Source organism: Panthera uncia (assembly GCF_023721935.1).
Source record: "Panthera uncia isolate 11264 chromosome C1 unlocalized genomic scaffold, Puncia_PCG_1.0 HiC_scaffold_3, whole genome shotgun sequence".
In the NCBI taxonomy this organism is placed as follows: Eukaryota; Metazoa; Chordata; class Mammalia; order Carnivora; family Felidae; genus Panthera; species Panthera uncia.
The window spans coordinates 44,460,988-44,481,327 of NW_026057584.1; the positions used below are offsets into that span (position 1 = coordinate 44,460,988).

The 20,340-nt window shown below is 39.7% G+C and overlaps 2 protein-coding genes and 1 long non-coding RNA gene across 5 annotated transcripts in view; 1 reads left to right on the forward strand and 2 right to left on the reverse strand.

Moving 5' to 3' along the window:
- Positions 1-13,000, reverse strand: part of ANKAR (ankyrin and armadillo repeat containing) — a 73,036-nt gene extending 60,036 nt beyond the window's left edge. The window contains exons 1-3 of one of the 2 annotated variants that reach the window (XM_049615337.1): positions 12,305-13,000; positions 9,839-10,482; positions 209-646 (exon numbers count right to left, since the gene is read on the reverse strand). In XM_049615337.1, the coding sequence (XP_049471294.1) occupies positions 209-646; positions 9,839-10,439 (1,039 nt within the window). In that variant the 5' untranslated portion in view covers positions 10,440-10,482; positions 12,305-13,000. The remainder of the gene's footprint in view (positions 1-208; positions 647-9,838; positions 10,483-12,304) is intronic. The other variant, XM_049615338.1, reaches the window with a different exon arrangement.
- LOC125911476 (uncharacterized) lies at positions 12,922-18,451 on the forward strand. 2 transcript variants are annotated; one of them, XR_007454330.1, is made up of 2 exons: positions 12,922-12,972; positions 18,176-18,451. It is a non-coding gene; the product is annotated as an uncharacterized LOC125911476 (long non-coding RNA). The 2 variants fall into 2 exon arrangements; XR_007454329.1 differs by lacking the exon at positions 12,922-12,972 and adding an exon at positions 12,980-13,183.
- Positions 15,537-20,330, reverse strand: ASNSD1 (asparagine synthetase domain containing 1). Its single transcript, XM_049615346.1, has 3 exons — positions 18,831-20,330; positions 18,129-18,310; positions 15,537-15,925 (listed from the first exon to the last, which is right to left on the reverse strand). The coding sequence occupies exons 1-3, from the start codon at positions 20,328-20,330 to the stop codon at positions 15,640-15,642; spliced, it is 1,968 nt and encodes a 655-aa protein (XP_049471303.1). The 3' UTR covers positions 15,537-15,639.
- Positions 20,331-20,340: the final 10 nt, after the last annotated feature.

Below are 20,340 nucleotides of genomic sequence, written 5' to 3' on the forward strand. Positions count from 1 at the left end.
AAATGTATACCAAGTACTAAGTACATATACCAAATATTTTTAACTACTTAGGAGACATTAAATTTTCTTTTTTCTTTCTAACAGGCTACAGCTAGGTTACATGAGTGGACTCAAATACTACAGACAAAATTGAATTTAAATATAAATTTAAATATAAATTAAATACACATATAATTATTTTATATTTGATCTGTGGTGATACTTTTACCTGAAAAAAGTGGAAGCAGACTATCTAAATATGGAACTTTCATCTTCTTTTTCAAACTCAGTAGAAATGGAGTCAGAAAACATATTAACTTTAGGTATCCGATCCCTTTTCTGAGGTCTGTTTTCTTCTCAAAGTGTTTTTGAATAACCTTTTTCTGAAGATATAATCTTTGCTGTAGTCTCTGATAGGTACAAATATCAAGATAATCCTGATTACATTTTATAGCATTAGTAAGCCAATAGGCTGTTTCAAATATAAAAACATTTTCACACTGTTGAACTTGTATGGTACTGAATGTCAATTTTAGCATAATGTTTTCAGCATATTTCATAAAAACAGCTTTTTCTTCAGGGCTGTTGGGATCATATGTTGGATCTTCATTCATGTCTTCATCATAGATTCCATTAAAGTCCGGATCCTTTGTAATATCAACCAAACCTTAACAGTAAAAAAGAAAAATTTTGGATAGTGAAAACATCATATATGGCTTCTGGATAAATAGAGTGTATTGAACACTGGGTTTTATCTTGAAATCCTACTAAAGTGACAAAGTGATGATGAGATGCCAAAAAAATTATTAAAGATGAAAAGCAGATTGATGAGTGCTAACTAAGCAGAGTAAAGAAAGATGGAAGCTTGTAGAATTAGAATAGATTTCCGTTGTCTTTGGAGGAAAGAAACACCATACCATGGAAACAACCTAAGTCCCGTATTTAATCAGGGTTAACTAATGAAGAACAAGAAAATGTGATTTCCCTTTAAACAGGGCATCAGTTTCTCACTTGGCCAAAAGTATAATTTGCTTTTCCAAGCCTTATATTATTACACATTTCTTGTTTTTGCTGATAACAGAAGCTAAACATATACAATAAGAACTTTCCTGCTAACTAATCGTGATGAAATAAATAAGAATTAAAACTCGATTTTTCTCTATTATAAACGACAAATTTCCTGTTACATTTTCTTCCCATTTATGATGAAATTAAGGACTTCCTTGCTGCCAAATTGTCTTCTTAAAGACAATTACACTTAGAATGTTACCCTTAATCTAAGCTTGAGAAAACTGCTTAGAATCACAAAATGACTTCACAGAAAATGTGGCGTTTGTAACATACATGCTTTAGACGTGTAAATGAGACATCAATTTGCCTTCTTTTTCCTTCCTCAAATCTATTTAAAAAAAAAACCTCCAAAAAAAGCAGAATACACTTAGATTTTTATTTTTATTTTTTAAAAATATTTATTTTTCAAAGAGAGAGAGAGAGAGAGAGAGAGCGAGCCCGCGCAGGGAGGGACAGAGAGAGAGGCAGAGGGAGACAGAAGATCCGAAAGTGCGAGCCCAATGCGGAGCTGGAAGTCACGAACTGCGAGATCATGACTGGAGCCAAAATCAAGAGTCAGACACTTAACCAACTCAGCCACCCAGGCACCCCTCACTTGGATTTTTAAATGGCCACTATGATTCACCTCCTTTTTGCAAAATTTAAGAAATTATAAAGAAATTAAAGTATTTCTGACAGCTTAAAAAAAAATCTAAACATAAGCCAGAGTATTGTTGACACGCCTAAAACTTTGTAGCCTGAGGTGGCTGGGGGCCAACAGGCAGCAAGTCAGTTCTCCCACAGAAAGTCAGGAAGGCTTAGAAATTGGAAGCCTGTAGAATCTCTAACAGATCTTCATGTCAGATTTACGGGGGGGGGGGGGGAGAACGGGGTAGGAGGAGGGGAGGGGGAGCCCCCCCCCCCGGGGGGCCCCCCCCCCCCCGAGCACAAAAAAAAACCAACAAAACAAAAAAAAAAAAAAAAAAAAAAAAGATTGGTTCGAAGTCTGAATAGGTGCAGTGAAACTCCCAGTTCGTCTTCCCCAGGCAGCACAGCCCCTCCCCTTCCTCTCTAAAAGGTTTGAGCAGCACCGCTAAAGGCCGGGAGGAGAGGCTGAGCTGAAAACCCGGCAAAGTGAGTCTGCGCGCTGAAAGGGGGACATCTTCAGCCCCTCCCCCTCCTCTGGCCCCAGTCTCGCCCTCCTTCCAGGCGGGAGTCTGCGGGAAACCCACGGATCAAAGAGAAAAGACCTACTGATACAACATTTGGGAGAGGCTGCCCAGTGAAGGGGCAGGGTTTCTTCCCGATCACTACAGTGCAGTGGTAGCAGTCAGCAAGCCCTGTTCCTGCCCCACTTCTAAATGAGAACAAATTGCAAGTGTTTCCACACAGATGAGGAAAACCTCTCAGGTGAAAGACCCGGACTGGGAGCGGAAAGGGGGAGGGGAGGAGGAAAGGCGGGAGGGCGGGCGGGCAGGGCTGCGAGGGTCGAGAAAGGGAGAAAGGATTTTGGAGAACCGGAAGAGAAATTGCCTGGAAAAGATACCAGTCAGTTCACGCGAACATAGGAGAATGAAGGAAGGTGTGGACTGAGACATCGCTAAGGGAAAAAATGGAATTGCTGCGCTACCTGATATTTCGCTGTACTGAGAGGAGTTCGATATTGCTGTTCAAAAGTTTGGGGCTGAATCGGAAAACTGAACTAATTTGTTTTAATGACACAGTTGTGCATGTCACAAAAAATAAAAAGTTATTAGAGGAAGTGTGATCACAGCATGTTATACAAATCAGATATGTACAAAGTCATAATAATGTAGAAAATGAAAAAGGATTTAATAGAAAAATTGGATATAACTGAATTTGGAGGACAGGGAGGGGAAACACAAGATTCCATTGTTTTAACCTCTATACTATGCTAATTTAATCTTATCTCCTGCCCTGCTTTTTGCTCCTGAACTCAATTCTTTTTCAATGCCTAGTACTTATCTTTATCTGAACGTCACAGAAGCACTCCCAAACTAAATTCATCCTTGATCTCCCCCCAATCTGCTTTTCTTTTCATTCTCTGTCATGGTTAATCATTCTATTTATCTATCAGTTCCTCAAACTAGAAGCCCAAGAGTCTCCTTCAGTACCTTTTCTTTCACAGTCTATTGTTATTAACCACTTAATTTCCACAAGTATTGAAAGTTTACTCTCTGCAAGCACGCTATAAGGTGCTGAGAATTTAAAAACAAAAAAGACATTTTTCTGTGCTCTTGAGGAGGAGCTTAAGGGCTGATACAGGAGACAGAGATGAAATCAGTAATTTCAATACAAAATGATACAGTGTGCATAGGACAGAGGAGGCTGTGTCTGAATCAAGTCTTGAGAAGGGGGAAACAATGACCTGGGGAAGAATGGGGAAGGGTGAGGAGGTAAAGTGGCAGGAGGAGGGCATTACAGATAAAAGGGCAGGGAATAAGCAGAGGCATAAAAAACAAACAAAACCAAAAAACCAAAACCCAATTCACTTCCAGTTGTAGTATTAAACAAGGTCTTTTGTGTGTGTGTGTGTGTGTGTGTGTGTGTGTGAACTAAAAGTCACTCCCACATTTTTCTATCACAAAAATATGTTTTTCCTTTCCTCTCATCCTACAAACCTTATGTAATACATTGAAGAATCCAAGAATTATTCAGATCAAGAAATTAAAATCCCCTACAGAAAACTAGATAATATGACCGGAGTTTGGTATTCTCCTTCTCTATTGCTGTTGCTATCATTTTCTTTTTTTTTTTTTTCAATTTTTTTTTTTTAAAGTTTATTTATTTTTGAGACAGAGAGAGACAGAGCATGAACGGGGAGGGGCAGAGAGAGAGGGAGACACAGAATCGGAAGCAGGCTCCAGGCTCTGAGCCGTCAGCCCAGAGCCCGAGGCGGGGCTCGAACTCACGGACCGCGAGATCGTGACCTGAGCTGAAGTTGGCCGCTTAACCGACTGAGCCACCCAGGCGCCCCTGTTGCTATCGTTTTCTGAGTGCAGTGACATGGGCAGTTGCAAGACTTGAACTCAGTCTCTCAGTCATGCCAAGAGAGGAAGTGCCACTTCCCCAAATATGAATGATATAGAAATTCTTGCTGCTAGCTTGCCCTTGTATAGCCACAACTACAAGGCTTGGACCCCAGTTTCCTGGTCAAGTCAGTGGAGGAGTGGCATTCCCTCTCTACCTCAAACAGTGAGGATAGAGCTGGGGCCAAGGTTCCATGAGTCACTCTGTTTATCAGACACTTCTACCTCACTTCCTCCCAGACTGTACTTTTCACTCTAGCTGTTGTTGCACTAACCAGCTTCACAAAGATGTAACTGTGCTTTGCTTCAGATGCACCACATGGCTCTTATTTTTACCCTGGGACTTCTCTACCACTGCTGTGTTAGACTTCTGATGGAACCCATCCAGTCATTCCAATGCAAGAACAAATCTGGAGAGTGAGGGAGCAACCTTTGACCAATCCAGGAGGGGGAGTCAGGGGATACACACTGCCCTCTTCCTTCCCTTGGGCTGACAATTCTGAAGTGTATTCTATGGGATTCCTCAGAGTCCTTACAAAATGGATCTTAATGAAAGCTCAGCAGCACATCCTTGGATTGATGTTTCCTCCTTTTCTATTCACTTTTCCTGCCCCCACTTCTGTTCCTTAGATTTATTTCCTATAATCTACCCTGATTTAAGCCCCCATTTCAGGCTCTAATTTGGGGGTAATATAGGCTAATACACATTGCCTTTGTACCTGGCCTCTGACCTGCTGTTTCCCTGATCATGAAGTATAAAAAGCCCCACAGTCTAAGAGTCTGGGTTCCTTTCCCCAAGTCTGACACTTGGGCCGTGCAAGATTTCACAGCGATGTTCCAAATGTGGTGCATGATGGGGAGCCCGTACCTGTTCCTGTTCCCGTAAAGGTCTGGTGTGCATTCTGCTTGGTCATATACCATTGTTTGCACTACACCATTGTTACAGTGCCTGAAGCATGCTGATGCTGCTGGTGCTTCAGCAGACTCCCAAGCATAGTAAGGGAGAAAAAAATCTCCGTCTTGGTATGATGCTCATCTTTGATGGCCTGACAGCCAATATTACAAAGTGCTTTAACGTAACAGTACTTTCCCCAAGGGCACATGGTGGTGGAGTGACTGAATTTGGAAAGGTTTCCAGCTTCACTCATATACAGTGAAAAAGGGATCAGAGTCACAAATAGTCTAGACATGGGTTCCCAGCCAGGAAAGGAGAATTAAGTAGAACTGTCTGGAGCTGGTATTTAGCTGACATGTATCAGTATGGCCACATCGGTTGTAAAAATATTGATCCCTTTCTTATTGTTTGGTAAACTGAATTGCTATAGCCCCAAGCTGTTTGAATACCTCCCTCCCCTGGGATCTCCTGGAAAGCTTCATGATCCAGCAAAGGCTACCTATGACAAACAAGAGGTCTCTGAGATCCTACTCCAACATTATGGCTGATGTCTGTTCTTATTGCTCAGTGATCATGCTGTACTGGTGGTTGAGTATTTTTAATATCATCCCTGAAAATGTAGGCAGTTAGTCTCTGGGTGCTCCCCCACTCCCCCTACAACTTGATTAGAACGCTCCTACCTGTCTCTGATCCTGTTAACCAGGAGCATCACTGTGAGAGGATCCTTATTGGGGTAGCCTCAGATACAATAGTTGGGCTGAAGAGACCAGATGGTGGGCCATGAAGTCACATGATATAGTCAATTTTGTCATCCACTAACCAGAAGCCCTCTGTTCTTAATTACACAGTAGGACGCATGCTCCCTCCTATCATGGCCTTGTCCCTTATTATTATTGATATTCTCACCAAATGATCCAAAGGCTTCTCAGACTTTCATATGTGAATGACTCCTTAGTATGTACCTCTAACCCAGATCACTCTCCAGAATTTGACTTCTATGATGAAAGTTTCCACCTAAATATGTGACTCTCAAAAGGGCTTGTTGTTTCTTTACCAGTCAAATCTCTCAGCTCTGGCCCTTGCCTTGCTTGACAAATGCCAGGTGGGAATGATGATTCCAAGTAATCTTTGTGAAAAGGGAAGAAAAGCAAACCCAATTTTTGTCAGAATTGTCAAGTCTCAAACATCATTGGAAACCACTATCAATATCTGCTGATCCTTAACATCTGTAGAGCTCAAATTCTTCATAAAGCTCTTGCCATCATCTCGATCAGGAAAGGCAAACCATGCAACTTAGTTTCCCAGACACATCTTGGCCAATTCAATTACAGAGAAACATCATCTGGCTTGTGCAATGTTCCCTGCTGTCTTCCAGTGATTAGCAAATGGATTAGTGGACAACTTCCAGGATAGAAGTGTCATCAACCACCAAAATGACATCTTAATTTATTTACATTACCGGATCTAACCTTGGAGATTGTAAACTACCAGCAGTGATAATACTTCTAGGAAAACACTGAAATATGTTTTTAAGACTTTGACCATGTCATATTCTCTTCAACAATGCAGCTACGTCATGCCAAAGTGTCAGTGTCCTTTAAGAGGGAACTGTCAAGGGAATGCAGAAATGAATGGAATTCACTAGCTATTACTGGCAATATTTTTCATTGCTTCAGCCTTCTCACTTCAAATACTTGAACAACAAGAAGGGATTTGTTAGTTCCAGTTATAGCTATAATCTTTTAGAAGCCAGTGACCCTCCAATCCTATGGTACTCTGCACCAAGCAGGTGGCATTAGTCCTTACTCCACCAACGCCACAGATTGAATAATTCTCACCCACAGGAGGAGAATTTCTGCCTTATACTCACTACTCTTGGAGACTGCTCTCAACAGAAGTTGATTCCCCTGCATGGAAATGAGAGCTATTAGCTATCTAAACTACCTTTGAGACACAGAAATACCATCTTCAAGAGACTGTACTGCTTGCTAGTACAGTAAGGCTACAGAGCCTGAAACATCTCTGAAAACCCAACCCAGAGCAGGTGAGTCAGGCTGCCTCACTGCCATCAAGCAAATCTTATTCTCAGGCACTTGAACTTCACAGCAGTCCAGTGGTAGATACAGTAAATAGCATAAGTAGCAAACAAGCACTTCTGTGGTTTAAGTCTTAGCCCAAATTCAGAAGTGTTCAGTGGTGTATAGTTCTGAATGTGGTGGTTGGGGAATGACCATCCAATTGTAGTCATTGTACATCATCCTGATTGGACACTTTAGTCAAAACTTTGAGCTGATCTATCTATCTGTGACATGCTTGCTGAGGACTTGCTCCCTCAGTTCAGTTATTAAATCCCTCTGGGACATCCATGCTAGACTTAATTTCCAATCTGAACAACTGGTAATGGTAGAAATCCCCTCAAGCTGTGTAACACCCCTGTTCCCATTTAATTCTTCATTGATTCAATTCAACTCAATTCATTTAATTCAATTTAACAAATATCCCTTGATGTCTACTTTTTTTAAAAATTTTTTTAACGTTTATTTATTTTTGAGACAGAGAGAGACAGAGCGTGAACAGGGGAGGGGCAGAGAGAGAAGGAGACACAGAATCTGAAACAGGCTCCAGGCTCTGAGCTGTCAGCACAGAGCCTGACGCGGGGCTCGAACTCACAGACCATGAGATCATGACCTGAGCCGAAGTCTGACGCTAAACCGACCGAGCCACCCAGGCGCCCCTGTTGATGCCTACTTTGTATCAGGGACTATCTTAGGCACAAAACATATAGGGATAAACAGGGCAGGTAAGGGTCTTCTTTTTCATGGAGCTTATGTGTATGTAAGCTTCCTGTTTACTTGTTCTGACATCAGACTTACTTTTGTGTCTAAGCTAGAAATAAAAACTCAGTGAATATTTGTAAAACGAATAAATCAAACTAGAGTCCTTTATGAACATATATATGTATATTTTGTATGTGTATGTATAATTTTTTATCTAGCTATCAATGACAGAAGGAAAAATAAGAAAACTCCATGAAACTACCTTACCATTAACTGTATTAAATATTCAAGTGATCACAATTCTTCCACATTTTATTGAGACGCTAAGAAACAATAAATTTTGTTTTCAGGGCATTTGCTTTAGTAACCAGATTTATATTGACAAACTAAAGTCTTTTTCAGGTAATTTTCTCCTCAATTACATGTACAATAGAGATAAAAAGTGGTTCTTTTCCACCTAATTGACCATTAAAAGCTTCTGTTATTAGATCTATTTAGCCAAGGGAAATCTGGCTAATTAGGGGAGAATATTAATTCTTTTCTTCCTTAGTAAGGTTATGCAGAAACTTATTGCCATATTAAGATTATGTATAAAAACACACTGAATAAAGATTGAAAATCTTATATTTTGAATATCAACCCCATAAAGTGCAGACAATTACATGCAATACACAAATCAACAAATTTGTTCTCAGAATAGTCAAGAAAGGAAGCGTCTGAGTGACATTTTATTCCTGAAGACAAATTGTCATCCTTTTCCAGTTTCCAATGAGATTAAAATCTATATAGGGGCGCCTGGGTGGCGCAGTCGGTTAAGCGTCCGACTTCAGCCAGGTCACGATCTCGCGGTCCGTGAGTTCGAGCCCCGCATCAGGCTCTGGGCTGATGGCTCGGAGCCTGGAGCCTGTTTCCGATTCTGTGTCTCCCTCTCTCTCTGCCCCTCCCCCGTTCATGCTCTGTCTCTCTCTGTCCCAAAAATAAATAAAAAAAAATGTTGAAAAAAAAATTTTTTTTAAAAAAAATAAAATCTATATAAAATCTATTGCTGTGCTCTCTCCTCCAGTCAAGTGAAATTCTAGTACATTTTTAACTAAATTGAGACTTCTCTTTAAGCCTGTGCCCACAAACTGGAAATCTATTTAGAAAATGATTAGATATATTTAATCAGCGAAAGTAGTTGGGAATACTGTCTGGAGCACACATTTTCCATTTTACTCTCCATTCCATCTGGCCTGCTACAAAGGAACTTACAGGAATTTTTTTTTTTTTTTAAGAATAAAAAATTTACATATGCTGAGGAGATGCACAGGATTTAGTGGTACCTATTGTGAATATACAGGCTTTAGAGAAGTCAGGCCCTAAGAAGGAAGGAATTTAAGGGGCGCCTGGGTGGCTCAGTCCATTAAGCACCCTACCTCTGTTCAGCTCATGATCTCAAGGTTTGTGAGCTAACAGCTCAGAACCTGGATCCCACTTCAGACTCTGTCTCCCTCTTGCTCTGTCTCTCTCCCCCTCCCCCTGCCTCTCTTGGTCTCAAAAATAACTACACATTTTAAAAAATAAAAAAAAAAGAAGGAATTTAAAAATTAGGTGAACCAAAAATACTTACTAAACCAAATGCTACTAAAATACCAAAGCTTAGATCATTGATGCACATTGATCCTTAACTTCAACTTTCATATCATTCATTTTTCAGATTTACAAAAATGGCATTATAGATGACTAACCAAACTGGCAATCATTTTGTTTTCAAGTTCAGAGATTTTTCTCATTGCATTCCAATTCTACTCTTGACTCTATTACTGATTTTCCTACTTAGGCTGTGTTAAGAAAAGGTATAAACTGAAAACTCTTTATCAAGTATTTGAAATCTGATCTGTTCTGCAGAAGTTGGAGGTTAAGATGAAAGACGCAAGACTTAAACATAATTTTGGTGCCATTGAAAAAAATGAAAGGTTTATTGAAAAGATTCTTTGGAGTTCAAAATATCTCTTTTAAGAAATGTGACTAAATATGTAAAACTGAGCCAAAGATAAATTACTAAATTAAAAGGATGGCTTCTAATAAAACATATTAAATTCTCTTACCTGCTGCACTAAACTCTGCAAAAATATCTTTATTTGTTTGAGGCTTCCCATCTGGATCAATGTCCATGATAGTACGCCATAATTCAGAGAATCTGGCTCGTTTTTCTTTGGGCATGTATATTCCATGCCACAGTGCTTTCAGCATGTAGTCAATATTGATCAGAATTTGCCCAATTCTGGTATCATAATAAGCTGGTGGTAATTGACAAGAAGAACTCTGATCATAATTAGCTTCTAAACTGATTGAGGGAATTTGATTAAAGCAATAAATTCCAACAGCCAACTCCCTTATAATTTGATGAACTTCTCTATAGTCTAAGAGGGCAACAGGGTCGACAGGAGTCAGAAGGATTGCAGTGGAGAAACTGACATTATTCATTTGACTCATAATTCCACATGGGATGTCCAACTGAGAGCGGACATCATCTTTGGCAGACAACCAGCTGACTAAGGCAGTAGTTAGCAACTCTTGTACTTCACTCCGATCATATTTTTCAAAAAAAACAGAAGCATTTCTCTGTACGGATAAGTTTTCCAGGTAGGTTTCTTCATCTTGAATTTGATCAAATCTAGGTAATCCTTTTTTGGGCAATCTTAACATTTCTAATTAATTGTAGGTGTCCTTTCTGAAGTTTCTGCAATGACTAAAAAGAAAAAGGCAATGAAATTTGTCATGGTAATGAAGCTAGATTTCTCAAGAAATAAATCTGCACCTTTATTAGGTTGTTTCATGATCAACCATTACATTTTCAGTCTTTTTTTAATAACATTTTTAACAATTGAGGTACAGTTGTCATACAATAAGTTTGAGGTCTACAACACAACGATTCAATATTTGTAGATATTTTGAAATGATCACAATAAGTCTAGCTAACATCAACACCATACATAGTTACAAAATTGTTTTTTGTGATACCTACTTTTAAGATTTGCTATCTCAACAACTTTTCAAATATGCAATGCAGTATTAACTGTAGTTGTCATGCTTTACATTACATCTCCATGACTCATTTATTTTATAATTGGAGATCTGTATTTTTGACTCCCTTCAAACTTCACCTACCCCCCAACCCTCTCCTCTGGCAACCACCAATCTGTTCCCTGTATTTATGAACTTGTGTGTGTGTGTGTATGTTTTAATTCTACATATAAGTGAGATCATACAGTATTTGTCTTTCTGTCTTATTTCATTTAGCATAATGCCCTAAAAGTCCATCCATGTTGTTGCAAATAGCAATATTTCATTCTTTTTTATGGCTGAATATTCTGTTGTACACATTACCCACATTTTCTTTATCCATTCATCTCCTGATGGACACTTACGTTGTCTCCATATCTGGACTATTGTAAATAATGCTACAGTGAAGATGGGGGTGCATATATCATTTTGAGTTAGTGTTTTACTTTTCTGCAGTTAAATACCCAGAGGTGGAATTGCTGGGTCATATGGTAGTTCTATTACAATTTTCAATCTTAAGCTAATTGCACCATAAGAAAGTTGAAATTTGAGTTAAAATAAAATAATAAAACTTTTAACCTTGAGGCACCTGCGAGGCTCAGTTAAGCATCCTACTCTTGATTTCTGTTCAGGTCATGATCTCATGGTTTGGGAGATTGAGCCCCATGTAGGGCTCTGTGCTATCAGAGCAGAGCCTGCTTGGGATTCTCTCTCCATTATCTCTCTGCCCCTTCCCACGCATTCTCTCTCTCTCTCTCAAAACAAATAAACATTAAAAGAAAATGCCTTTAACATTAATCATATTCTGCTTTTCAAAAGAAGTCAAAAGACACTAAGAAGTATGTCAAAAAGAAATGATAGAGAAGCTACTGTTGTGTATCTATTCCTTTTTTGTTGGAGAAGGCTTTTTGTAGATTTGTTTTGTTTTCAGTTTTTTTTTTTTTTTTTTTTAAAGCAAGAAAATAAAGACCTGCTTAAAAGAAAAGGAAAGACAAGAAGAGCCTGCTTAACTTTCTGCTTCTATGTAACTAAATGCCTTTCTGTTCCTGGAAAAATAATGATCCTAAGCACTATTTTTTGAGCATCTACTATTTGTCCAGTTCTTTCTACATAGTATTTTATTTATTTCATTTAATTGGCCCTTCTTATATAGTGATTCTCAACATTTAGCCTGTATCGAAACCTCTAGGGCTTGTTAAAACAGGTTGTTGGAACTTGCTGTAGAATTTCTGATTCAGTCGGTTGGAGTGAGCCAGGGAATCTGCGTTTCTGAAAGATTAGAGATGATGTCGATACTGCTAATTCGGGCAGGACACTTGGAGAACCCAGCTCTTTGAGACAGGCGTTGGTATCCCCACTAGGTAGACGCAGAAATGGAGACTAGGAAGTTTACAGAATGTGCCTATGGTTTCATACCTTCGGAATTAGAGCCAAGCCAGGTTTGTCCAAGACCTATGCCCACATGGACGCGAGAAAAAGGCAAGGACAAGGGAAGGGAAGAAACCTACTTTGAAATGATTGTTTTCTTGTCCAGGAGAGGGAGACTGCGTCCACACTGGTCCTTAGAATATTCCTGGAGGCCAGGGAGGGTGGCCGTCTCGAATGGCTTCTCCCTGGGCCAGAATCCACCGTCCGGAGCCCCGCGTGGGCGAGAGCAGGGGGGAACCGCTGCGGGTGGGATCTGAAGGCAGTCTCCCTGAGGAGACTCCCTGCGGAGGGCTGCTTGTCCAGCGCACTCTGTCGACCCTCCCGGGCGTCCTCTGCTTCTAGCGGGAGATCTGCGTGTGGAAGCCGGTAGTTCTGGCGCGAGGATAGCCCGGCCGCGCCTCAAGGGGGCGCCCGCGCGTAGGGCCTCCCTCCGCTCGGCGGTCACTCGGCACTGCCTAAATTTTCCGTACAGGTGTCCCGGCCCCTCCCTTCTTTAAAAGTCAGTCCCGCTGCGTGTTCTGGGCACCGTGCTTCCCCATTACTTTTCCCTTTCACGATTTGTCTCCGTGAAAACACAAAACCAGAGTGGCAGAGATGAAGGCTCCAGGCCCCGAAGGAGTCCTGAGTTGGAATCCTACCTCCATCATCATTCTTTCAGTCAGCAAATATTTATGGAACGTTTATTATGAGCCAGGCACTGTGCCAGGAGTTGGAGACCGCTGGAGGGCAGGACACACAAAACCTCAAGGTGCTTCCAGTTACACAGATGATCATACAAGTATTTTGAAACAGGGTGATAATGTGAGATGTAATGATAGCACATGAAGGAAGGCTAACCAAGACCAGGGGCTCGGAAGGGGTGCCCAGAGGAAGTGATATTTTAAACTGAGCCTGGAAGATGAAAAAGAGCTATCCAAGTGGAGTTGGAGAAATAGCTTTCCAGATACAGGGCACAACAGGTGATGAAGAATCCAGTTGAGAAGAAAGTTGAACTTTTTGAGAAACCAAACAAAACCTTGGGTAAAGAACTAGAGAGACGTGGGCACAAAACTGGCCATAGAGGCAGATGAGAGCCAGATCACCCGGGTCGCTGAGTTGATGATCCTGAGCTTCATTGTCAAAGTTTAGGCTGGGTTGGTGGCAGTAGATGCTAGGTACAGACTAGCGCGGTGGCAGCGGAGATGCAGCGCTGTGGATGGATTCGAGAAATAGTGAAGTGGCAACAGACTGAATGGGGGTTGAGTGTTCAAAAAGAGAGTGGTTGTCCAGGTGGCACCCAAATTTGTCAGGAGAAATGGGAGATCAAGGCAAGATTAAGAGTTCAGCTGTGGACATACTGACCTTGATATATTTGTAAGAGAACCCAAGTAGAGATGCCATATATGCTGTAGATATACAACTCGGGTTAGAACGGCAGCCTGCAGCAGATGCATACATTTGGGCAGTCTTACGGTGACAAAAGCCAAGGGGGTGGCTGAAATTGAGGGAAAGAACTGAGAAAAAAAGCTCAGAACCTAGGATGGGAGACCTGAGAAATTTAATATTTAAAGGTTGGGTGGAGAGGATGGAGTTACCAAAGAACACAGAGACAGCGGTCATGAAAACCAAGATTAGTCACAGAAGCCAAGAGAAGTGTTTTGTGACTAGGGGAATGCCCAACTTCACTGGCTGTTGCTGCTACCTCAAGGGGGATAACTTCAACTTTCCCACAGTTTGCCAACAAGGTGGTTTTATAACATTTGGGGGCAGAATTTCTTAGTCCAACCATGTCACTATTTCAGCTGCTATGGAGGTAGTACTAAAAATTTATGATTGCTGTTCAGGGCAGGGGATGTGAAAAAATCACTGCTTCTTTAAGAGATTTGCATGTTTGCACTTATGAACAATGTAGGTAAATTCTTCTACTTAAAAGTTTTTTTGCTCAGGTACCTAGATGGTTTGTTCCAACTGTTTCAAATCTTGGGAAAAATTGTTTAAGGACTAACACAGATCCTCATCCCAGGTTTATGGAATTTAGTAGTAACAAGGTTCTAAAAAGAAATCAGGCCCTCTAAGGAATAAACAAAACAAAACACCTACACACAAGTATTCTGCTGGAGATGACCTGGAAATTCCCTACAGATTCAACTGGATCAATACATGTAAAGCTCATAAAGTAGTGCCTGCTTACATAGTCATCACAATATAGATGATAGATGTTTTTAGTGTTGAACTATATTGTTACTATTAAAAATTGTTACTATATTCAAATCTAGGCCACTAGGCAAACCTCTTAGTTTATCTACTGCTGATAAAGAGCAATGTCCGTTTGGTGCTCAGGACCACATAGATACTGGAAGTTGTCTGCCTTCAGGTAAAGGGATGAAAGCCATTAAAGTAGTATTTAAATATGGTTTAGACATTGCATTTACCAGAGGATAAATTCAGGGCATGTGAAAGTGTCCAACAGACTTCTGCTTGTCAGTATCCTGAAACTGCTTCCCCACTAAGATTAAAAGAATCAAAGTACTCTGAACAGATCCAGAAAGGGTGTCAGCCCTAATTGGGGATAGACGCCAGTGACCTTGGTATGGTGGTCACAACTGACTAATGTGGGTGGATGTAAGGCTGGAGTGGAGCTGAAAAGGTGGAGAGGGTGGAGTATGGATAGGAGGCAAGAGATGGTAAGCAGAGCAAAATATAGAACTAGGTATGTGCATTTTACATTGGTTAGACCAGACCCCTTTAAACGTTGATAGGAAGGATCCTATAAAAGAGGGGCTGACGAGACACGCAAGGGTTGGGATACAGAAAACAGGTGGAGGCACAGCTTTTTGATGGGTGGATGGACACATTTCTTGTCCTGATGACTTTGATCTGTGAAAAGCTCAGGTCATGAGCTGAGAATGGGGCAAAGAGAGGAAGGCACAGATGTGTGGGACAGGAGAATGCTTAAAACAGTCACAAGTTCTGACTGAGAAAATGAGCTGCCTAAAGAGATGTAACAGAAGTACCAAGTATTGCTCAGGAGTGTGAATCTCAAGCAAATTGCTTAGCTTCTGTAAACCTGAGTTCTCTCTTCTGCCAAAGAAGGCCCTGTTTAAGCCAGGCCCCTGACGACAATGACAAATTGAGTTATTTCTGGGTGTAGCTACCATGACAAGAGTCAGTAAAAGCTGCCTTCTTTTGTTGCTGGTGGGACATTACCATGTAAGAGCTCAAAGCAATGTTGATATCACAGTTTAAAACATCCCAACTATTCTTTCAAGTATTCTCTTTTTCTCGTCAATTTGACTAACTTGGTTATATTAAGCTATATAGTTAAATATAAATTCATGTAATGAACCTTAAAACCATTACATTATATAATAATAAAGCAGCTGAGTGTTTTATTTTTACATAATCATCATTCAGTAAATGTTTATATTGTGAAATATTATGTTTTAATCTCCTTTTCAATAGAAAGGTTTTCTAAGGAAATGACCTGGAGCCTTTCACATTTATCAGATGCCTTTTCGTTATTCTTTTCCATTTTTGCAATTCTGGATCCAAACTGCATGGCCCGTTTCGGGAGAAGAGGAGAGGTTGTCAAGCCAAGTTCCACTGCTGCAAGACGCAAAATTAGTTTTTCACCAATTCCACGGGGCAAAGTCAAGTTTGCCTTCTCCCAAACTGGTAGGGAATTTAGAAAGGAGACGACATTTTCATCCAGGAAAGGAAATCTAAAATAAACAGATAAACATAACCACTACATAAAAAAACCCAATTTGTTATGATTATTTCTTTTGCATTTTATTCAATGTTAAAATTTATAGCATCAAATTAATTTTTTATGGCACTATTTTTCTCAACTAAAAATATTCTGGTTATTTACACAATTTCACACCTAAAATTTAATCACACTGACTAATGTTTCATGTGACTAATTTTAATACATATACTACAAAATAAATTTTGCCTGAAAAAATAAATACATTAGGCCTATGGTAAGAAATAATCTCAAATTGTTTCACAAGGAATCTTTAGCAGTGCCTTGAAAACAAGTATGGTCTTAGGTCAATTATTCCATCTGTGTTTGTTCTTTATCATATAAAAAGAGAATGAATATGAGATCAATATAGAAGCACTCTATAATCCTGAAATTGTGAAACGTTTACTTATGGTAAAATCTTACAGTATCAAAATTATTTAATTACATTCAACCCATTTAAATGGTGACAAATCAGTATAACAGAATAAAGTATTAGATTTAAAAAACTAACTTTCTGCCCTTTGGCTTCCCTGATTTCCTAGAAAATTCTGTGTTGTTTTGTTTTGTTTGTTTACTTTTTTTTTCTAAAAAAATTTTTTTTAACATTTATTCATTTTTGAAAGACAGAGAAAGATAGACCATGAGTGGAAGAGGGGCACAGAGAGAGGGAGACACAGAATCTGAAGCAGGCCCAGTCTTTGAGCTGTCAGCACAGAGCCTGACACGGGGCTTGAACTCACGAACTGAGATCATGACCTGAGCTGAAGTCAGATGGTTAACCTACTGAGCCATCTAGGCGCCCCTAAAATACTTTAATACTCTCCTGCCAATTCCTTAATATGCAATACTGTTACAGTAGTGTTTCTGTTTTATTAAATTTTATCTTAGCTCCAGGAGAGACTGGAAAAGGGAAGGCATTCGTCATATGAAATATTTTATAAAAATGAATCGCAAAAGCAAATCTATATATAGCATAATCTAATCAATTGATCGCTGAATTAACAGCATGCCAAATGCATAATAAATAAATAAATAATAAATAAAAGTATAATAATTTAGTAATAAATTATTTATATCCACCCACTATCAGGGTATTTGTTAAATCACAATTCTCTATTAGCTGTTTAAACATTCCTCATATGCACTTTTACCTGAGGGTATCATATGGGGCCTTTAGAATTAACTGTTCTACTAAATAAAATAAATTCCCTTTTCTCTGACCTACCTGAAATAAAGGACTGAATATTGCTCTCTCTCAAATATACACACCCTTCAAAAGGAAAATATTTTTATAGTTTTTATACTGTGGTATATATTTAAATTATATAATATATATAAGAAACTGAAATAGAGGTAAGAAATGGTGAAGTGTTAGAGTAGGTGTATTATGATGTTCTCACAAAGCTGATTTGGATTCCCTGTTCTCGCATGCTGTACCCTTTTAATAAACTACCACTTAATAAATTAACCCACTTGAACAAACTTATGCTTTTTATAACTATAACACATTTTTCTTTATCCTTAATAATTTAAAAAGTTATTCTCAAGCACTTGTTCACTATGACCATAAATATACTGTTAGGTAAAAATAAACCCCTGAATTAAAAAAAAAAGTATACATATGTAAATGCCTTGATCTCTTGGCAAGTTTTAGGTAACCTGCAACATATGACCAAACTGAGTTCAAAACACACATAGCAGAGGGGAATCCAGTTCTGGAACCAGCATTTACATCAGCATGGATCTAGCATGCATATATGTCCCTAGAGACAAAGCTGGGTTCTCTAACACTAGAGGGCAAAACGTGGGGGTAGGGCCTATGCTCTTGCTGGGAGGAAAGTAAACATTTACAACAAAACCAAACCCGTTAAATACTTTCTCTCAGCATTTCACTACCTCGGTTTTATAGTCTTTTTCGCTGTGGTACTAATAACAGTCATGCCAAGACATTCCTTACAGAATGAGCTCTGGACAACAAGTGCTCTTCTGGCTGCCCCGCCCACCCCACTCTCCCTCTGACTGACGGTGTTTGTAATATAAAGCCAACATATTATTGTTGCTACTGTTACTCATTTGAGTGGTCTCCAAAGAAAGGAACCTAAAATTCTCCACAGGCTAATGTTTTGTTTGTTTGTTTGTTTACAAAATTACCCACAACACTTAATCTGAATTACCTTGCTTCTTTTCCATGATCACCAACAACTCTGTCATCACGACCAAGATTTCTAGAGGAAATTCGACCCAGTTCCATCTCGATTTCCTTATTTAATCCTTCCATTCCATGGGTCTGAAAGCGGACACGGTGACGAGAATAACCTGCAAGTTGCTCATCAGCACCGATTCCAGTAAGAACCACCTGTAACAGTTTACAGAAATCCATATTTATGATATATGATAAAGACAAAAGAAAAGCTTAAAAAATTATAATCTCAAAAATAACATCTTCAGACAAAAAACACATGGCAAGTCATAAAGTAGTAAAATATGCCCAATTTTTTTATTTTTTTTATTTTATTTTTTTTTTTATTTATTTATTTTTGGGACAGAGAGAGACAGAGCATGAACGGGGGAGGGGCAGAGAGAGAGGGAGACACAGAATCGGAAACAGGCTCCAGGCTCTGAGCCATCAGCCCAGAGCCCGACGCGGGGCTCGAACTCACGGACCGCGAGATCGTGACCTGGCTGAAGTCGGACGCTCAACCGACTGCGCCACCCAGGCGCCCCAAATATGCCCAATTTTTAAAAAAGTCTTCTATGTTGCATTGCAGATTAAATGCAATTAAAATATGCTATGTTCTTGCAATCTAAATGCTAATAGCTTTAAAGGGTAAAAATTAGGTCTCAGAAATTCTTCGAGTAGACATTCTGTGCCATACCTTTGCGCTGCTCTGATATGATTTTGCTTCGTCCTGGGTCACTAACCAACCAATTCCTCTAGAAGCAAACCAGACTGCACAGCCAATGCTATCGTCCAACACTGTATCCAAGGGCTGAACCAGGTGGCATATTCGAGTTCTTCTTAATTCTTGCAGTTCTTCCAGAGAAACATTAATTTCAACAAAATTCCAAGTCCGGGAAGGGTTAGCAGCCTGTAGTTCCTTCAGTCCCATTCTTCCTGAGATACGATCTGGTACGCTGAATTGTTTATCAGAACTATCATCATCGTTACCAGCAGCAGCAGCAGCAGCAGCAGCAGCAGCAGCAGCAGCAGCATTTTTAGAGGATTCTTCAGAAGGCATTTCACAATGTTTTTTCTGTTTTTTCTTCTTTTTGTTAAAACCAGTTAGTATGGTCTTTTCTTTAGTCATGAATGCCACATTAAGAAGGTCAATGGGTTCATCTAAAGGTACATGATGGTCAGCAAGGGCCGCAATAACCATGGAATCAATACCCCCAGAAAACAGGATTGCAACATTTGCTTTCCTATCATAACTTTTCAAAACCTCACTTTGTGTCAGGTTTTCACCCCTAGGTAAACATAAGACACGTCTCTTCACTGCGATACTCAGGACATCAATGAACTGCTGAACTACTTCCTTCATGTGTCCATCAGTAAGAAAGACCTGAAGCGTTTCCCTGGTAGGTGGGACACTAGCAATGTTACTGCAATGAATCTCAAATGGAGATTGTGGCAACGTCATATTTAAAGGAACAACAGGTTCTTTAAGATAGAGTTTGGCTTCATTTGCTACCACTGATACAAATGTTGGCAAGTTTGCTGAAATTTGAGTCAGGCTATTAACACATTCTTTGATAACATTCTCCCTAGAAATACATTTCCAAGGGTACAATTTTAAAACCACAGATTCGGAAATGGAAGGAGACTTGAGATCAATTCTAAAAATTCCAGATGCTGGAACTTCTTGCCACTGGTTGGCCACTCCAGATGTTTGGGCACCAACTGAAGAGAGGCAGAAACTCTTGCCCAAATTACTAAAATGCCAAAGCAAGCTACGGCGACCAAAAAAATCCCTACCAAACCATAAATTATGACTAGATGCTTGGTAATATATAAAAGACCAAGGACCCTGGACTTCTGAGAAGAGTGACAAAATATCAGATTCAGTCTTACAAGAGGAAAGATAATTAAACATTACTTGGGTATCATTTTCTTCAGCTTCAACCTTTATGCCACTAAAGACTTCTCCATTCCACAGGAACACATTGCCTCTTTCATCTTCCACAGGCTGGGCAGTCAAAACACCTCTTAAGTGAAGGACATGACCAGAAAATAAACACTGGTAGCTAACATCAGACTTTAACAACTGTTTACTACTGTTGGGTCCCCGTCGGTTAAGATTATACAGTAAATCCCCTTTCAAATCTTTGCTGAAATGCTCAACAGAAAAGCTTACAGAACAGCAAATGCCACACATTGTTATGTGA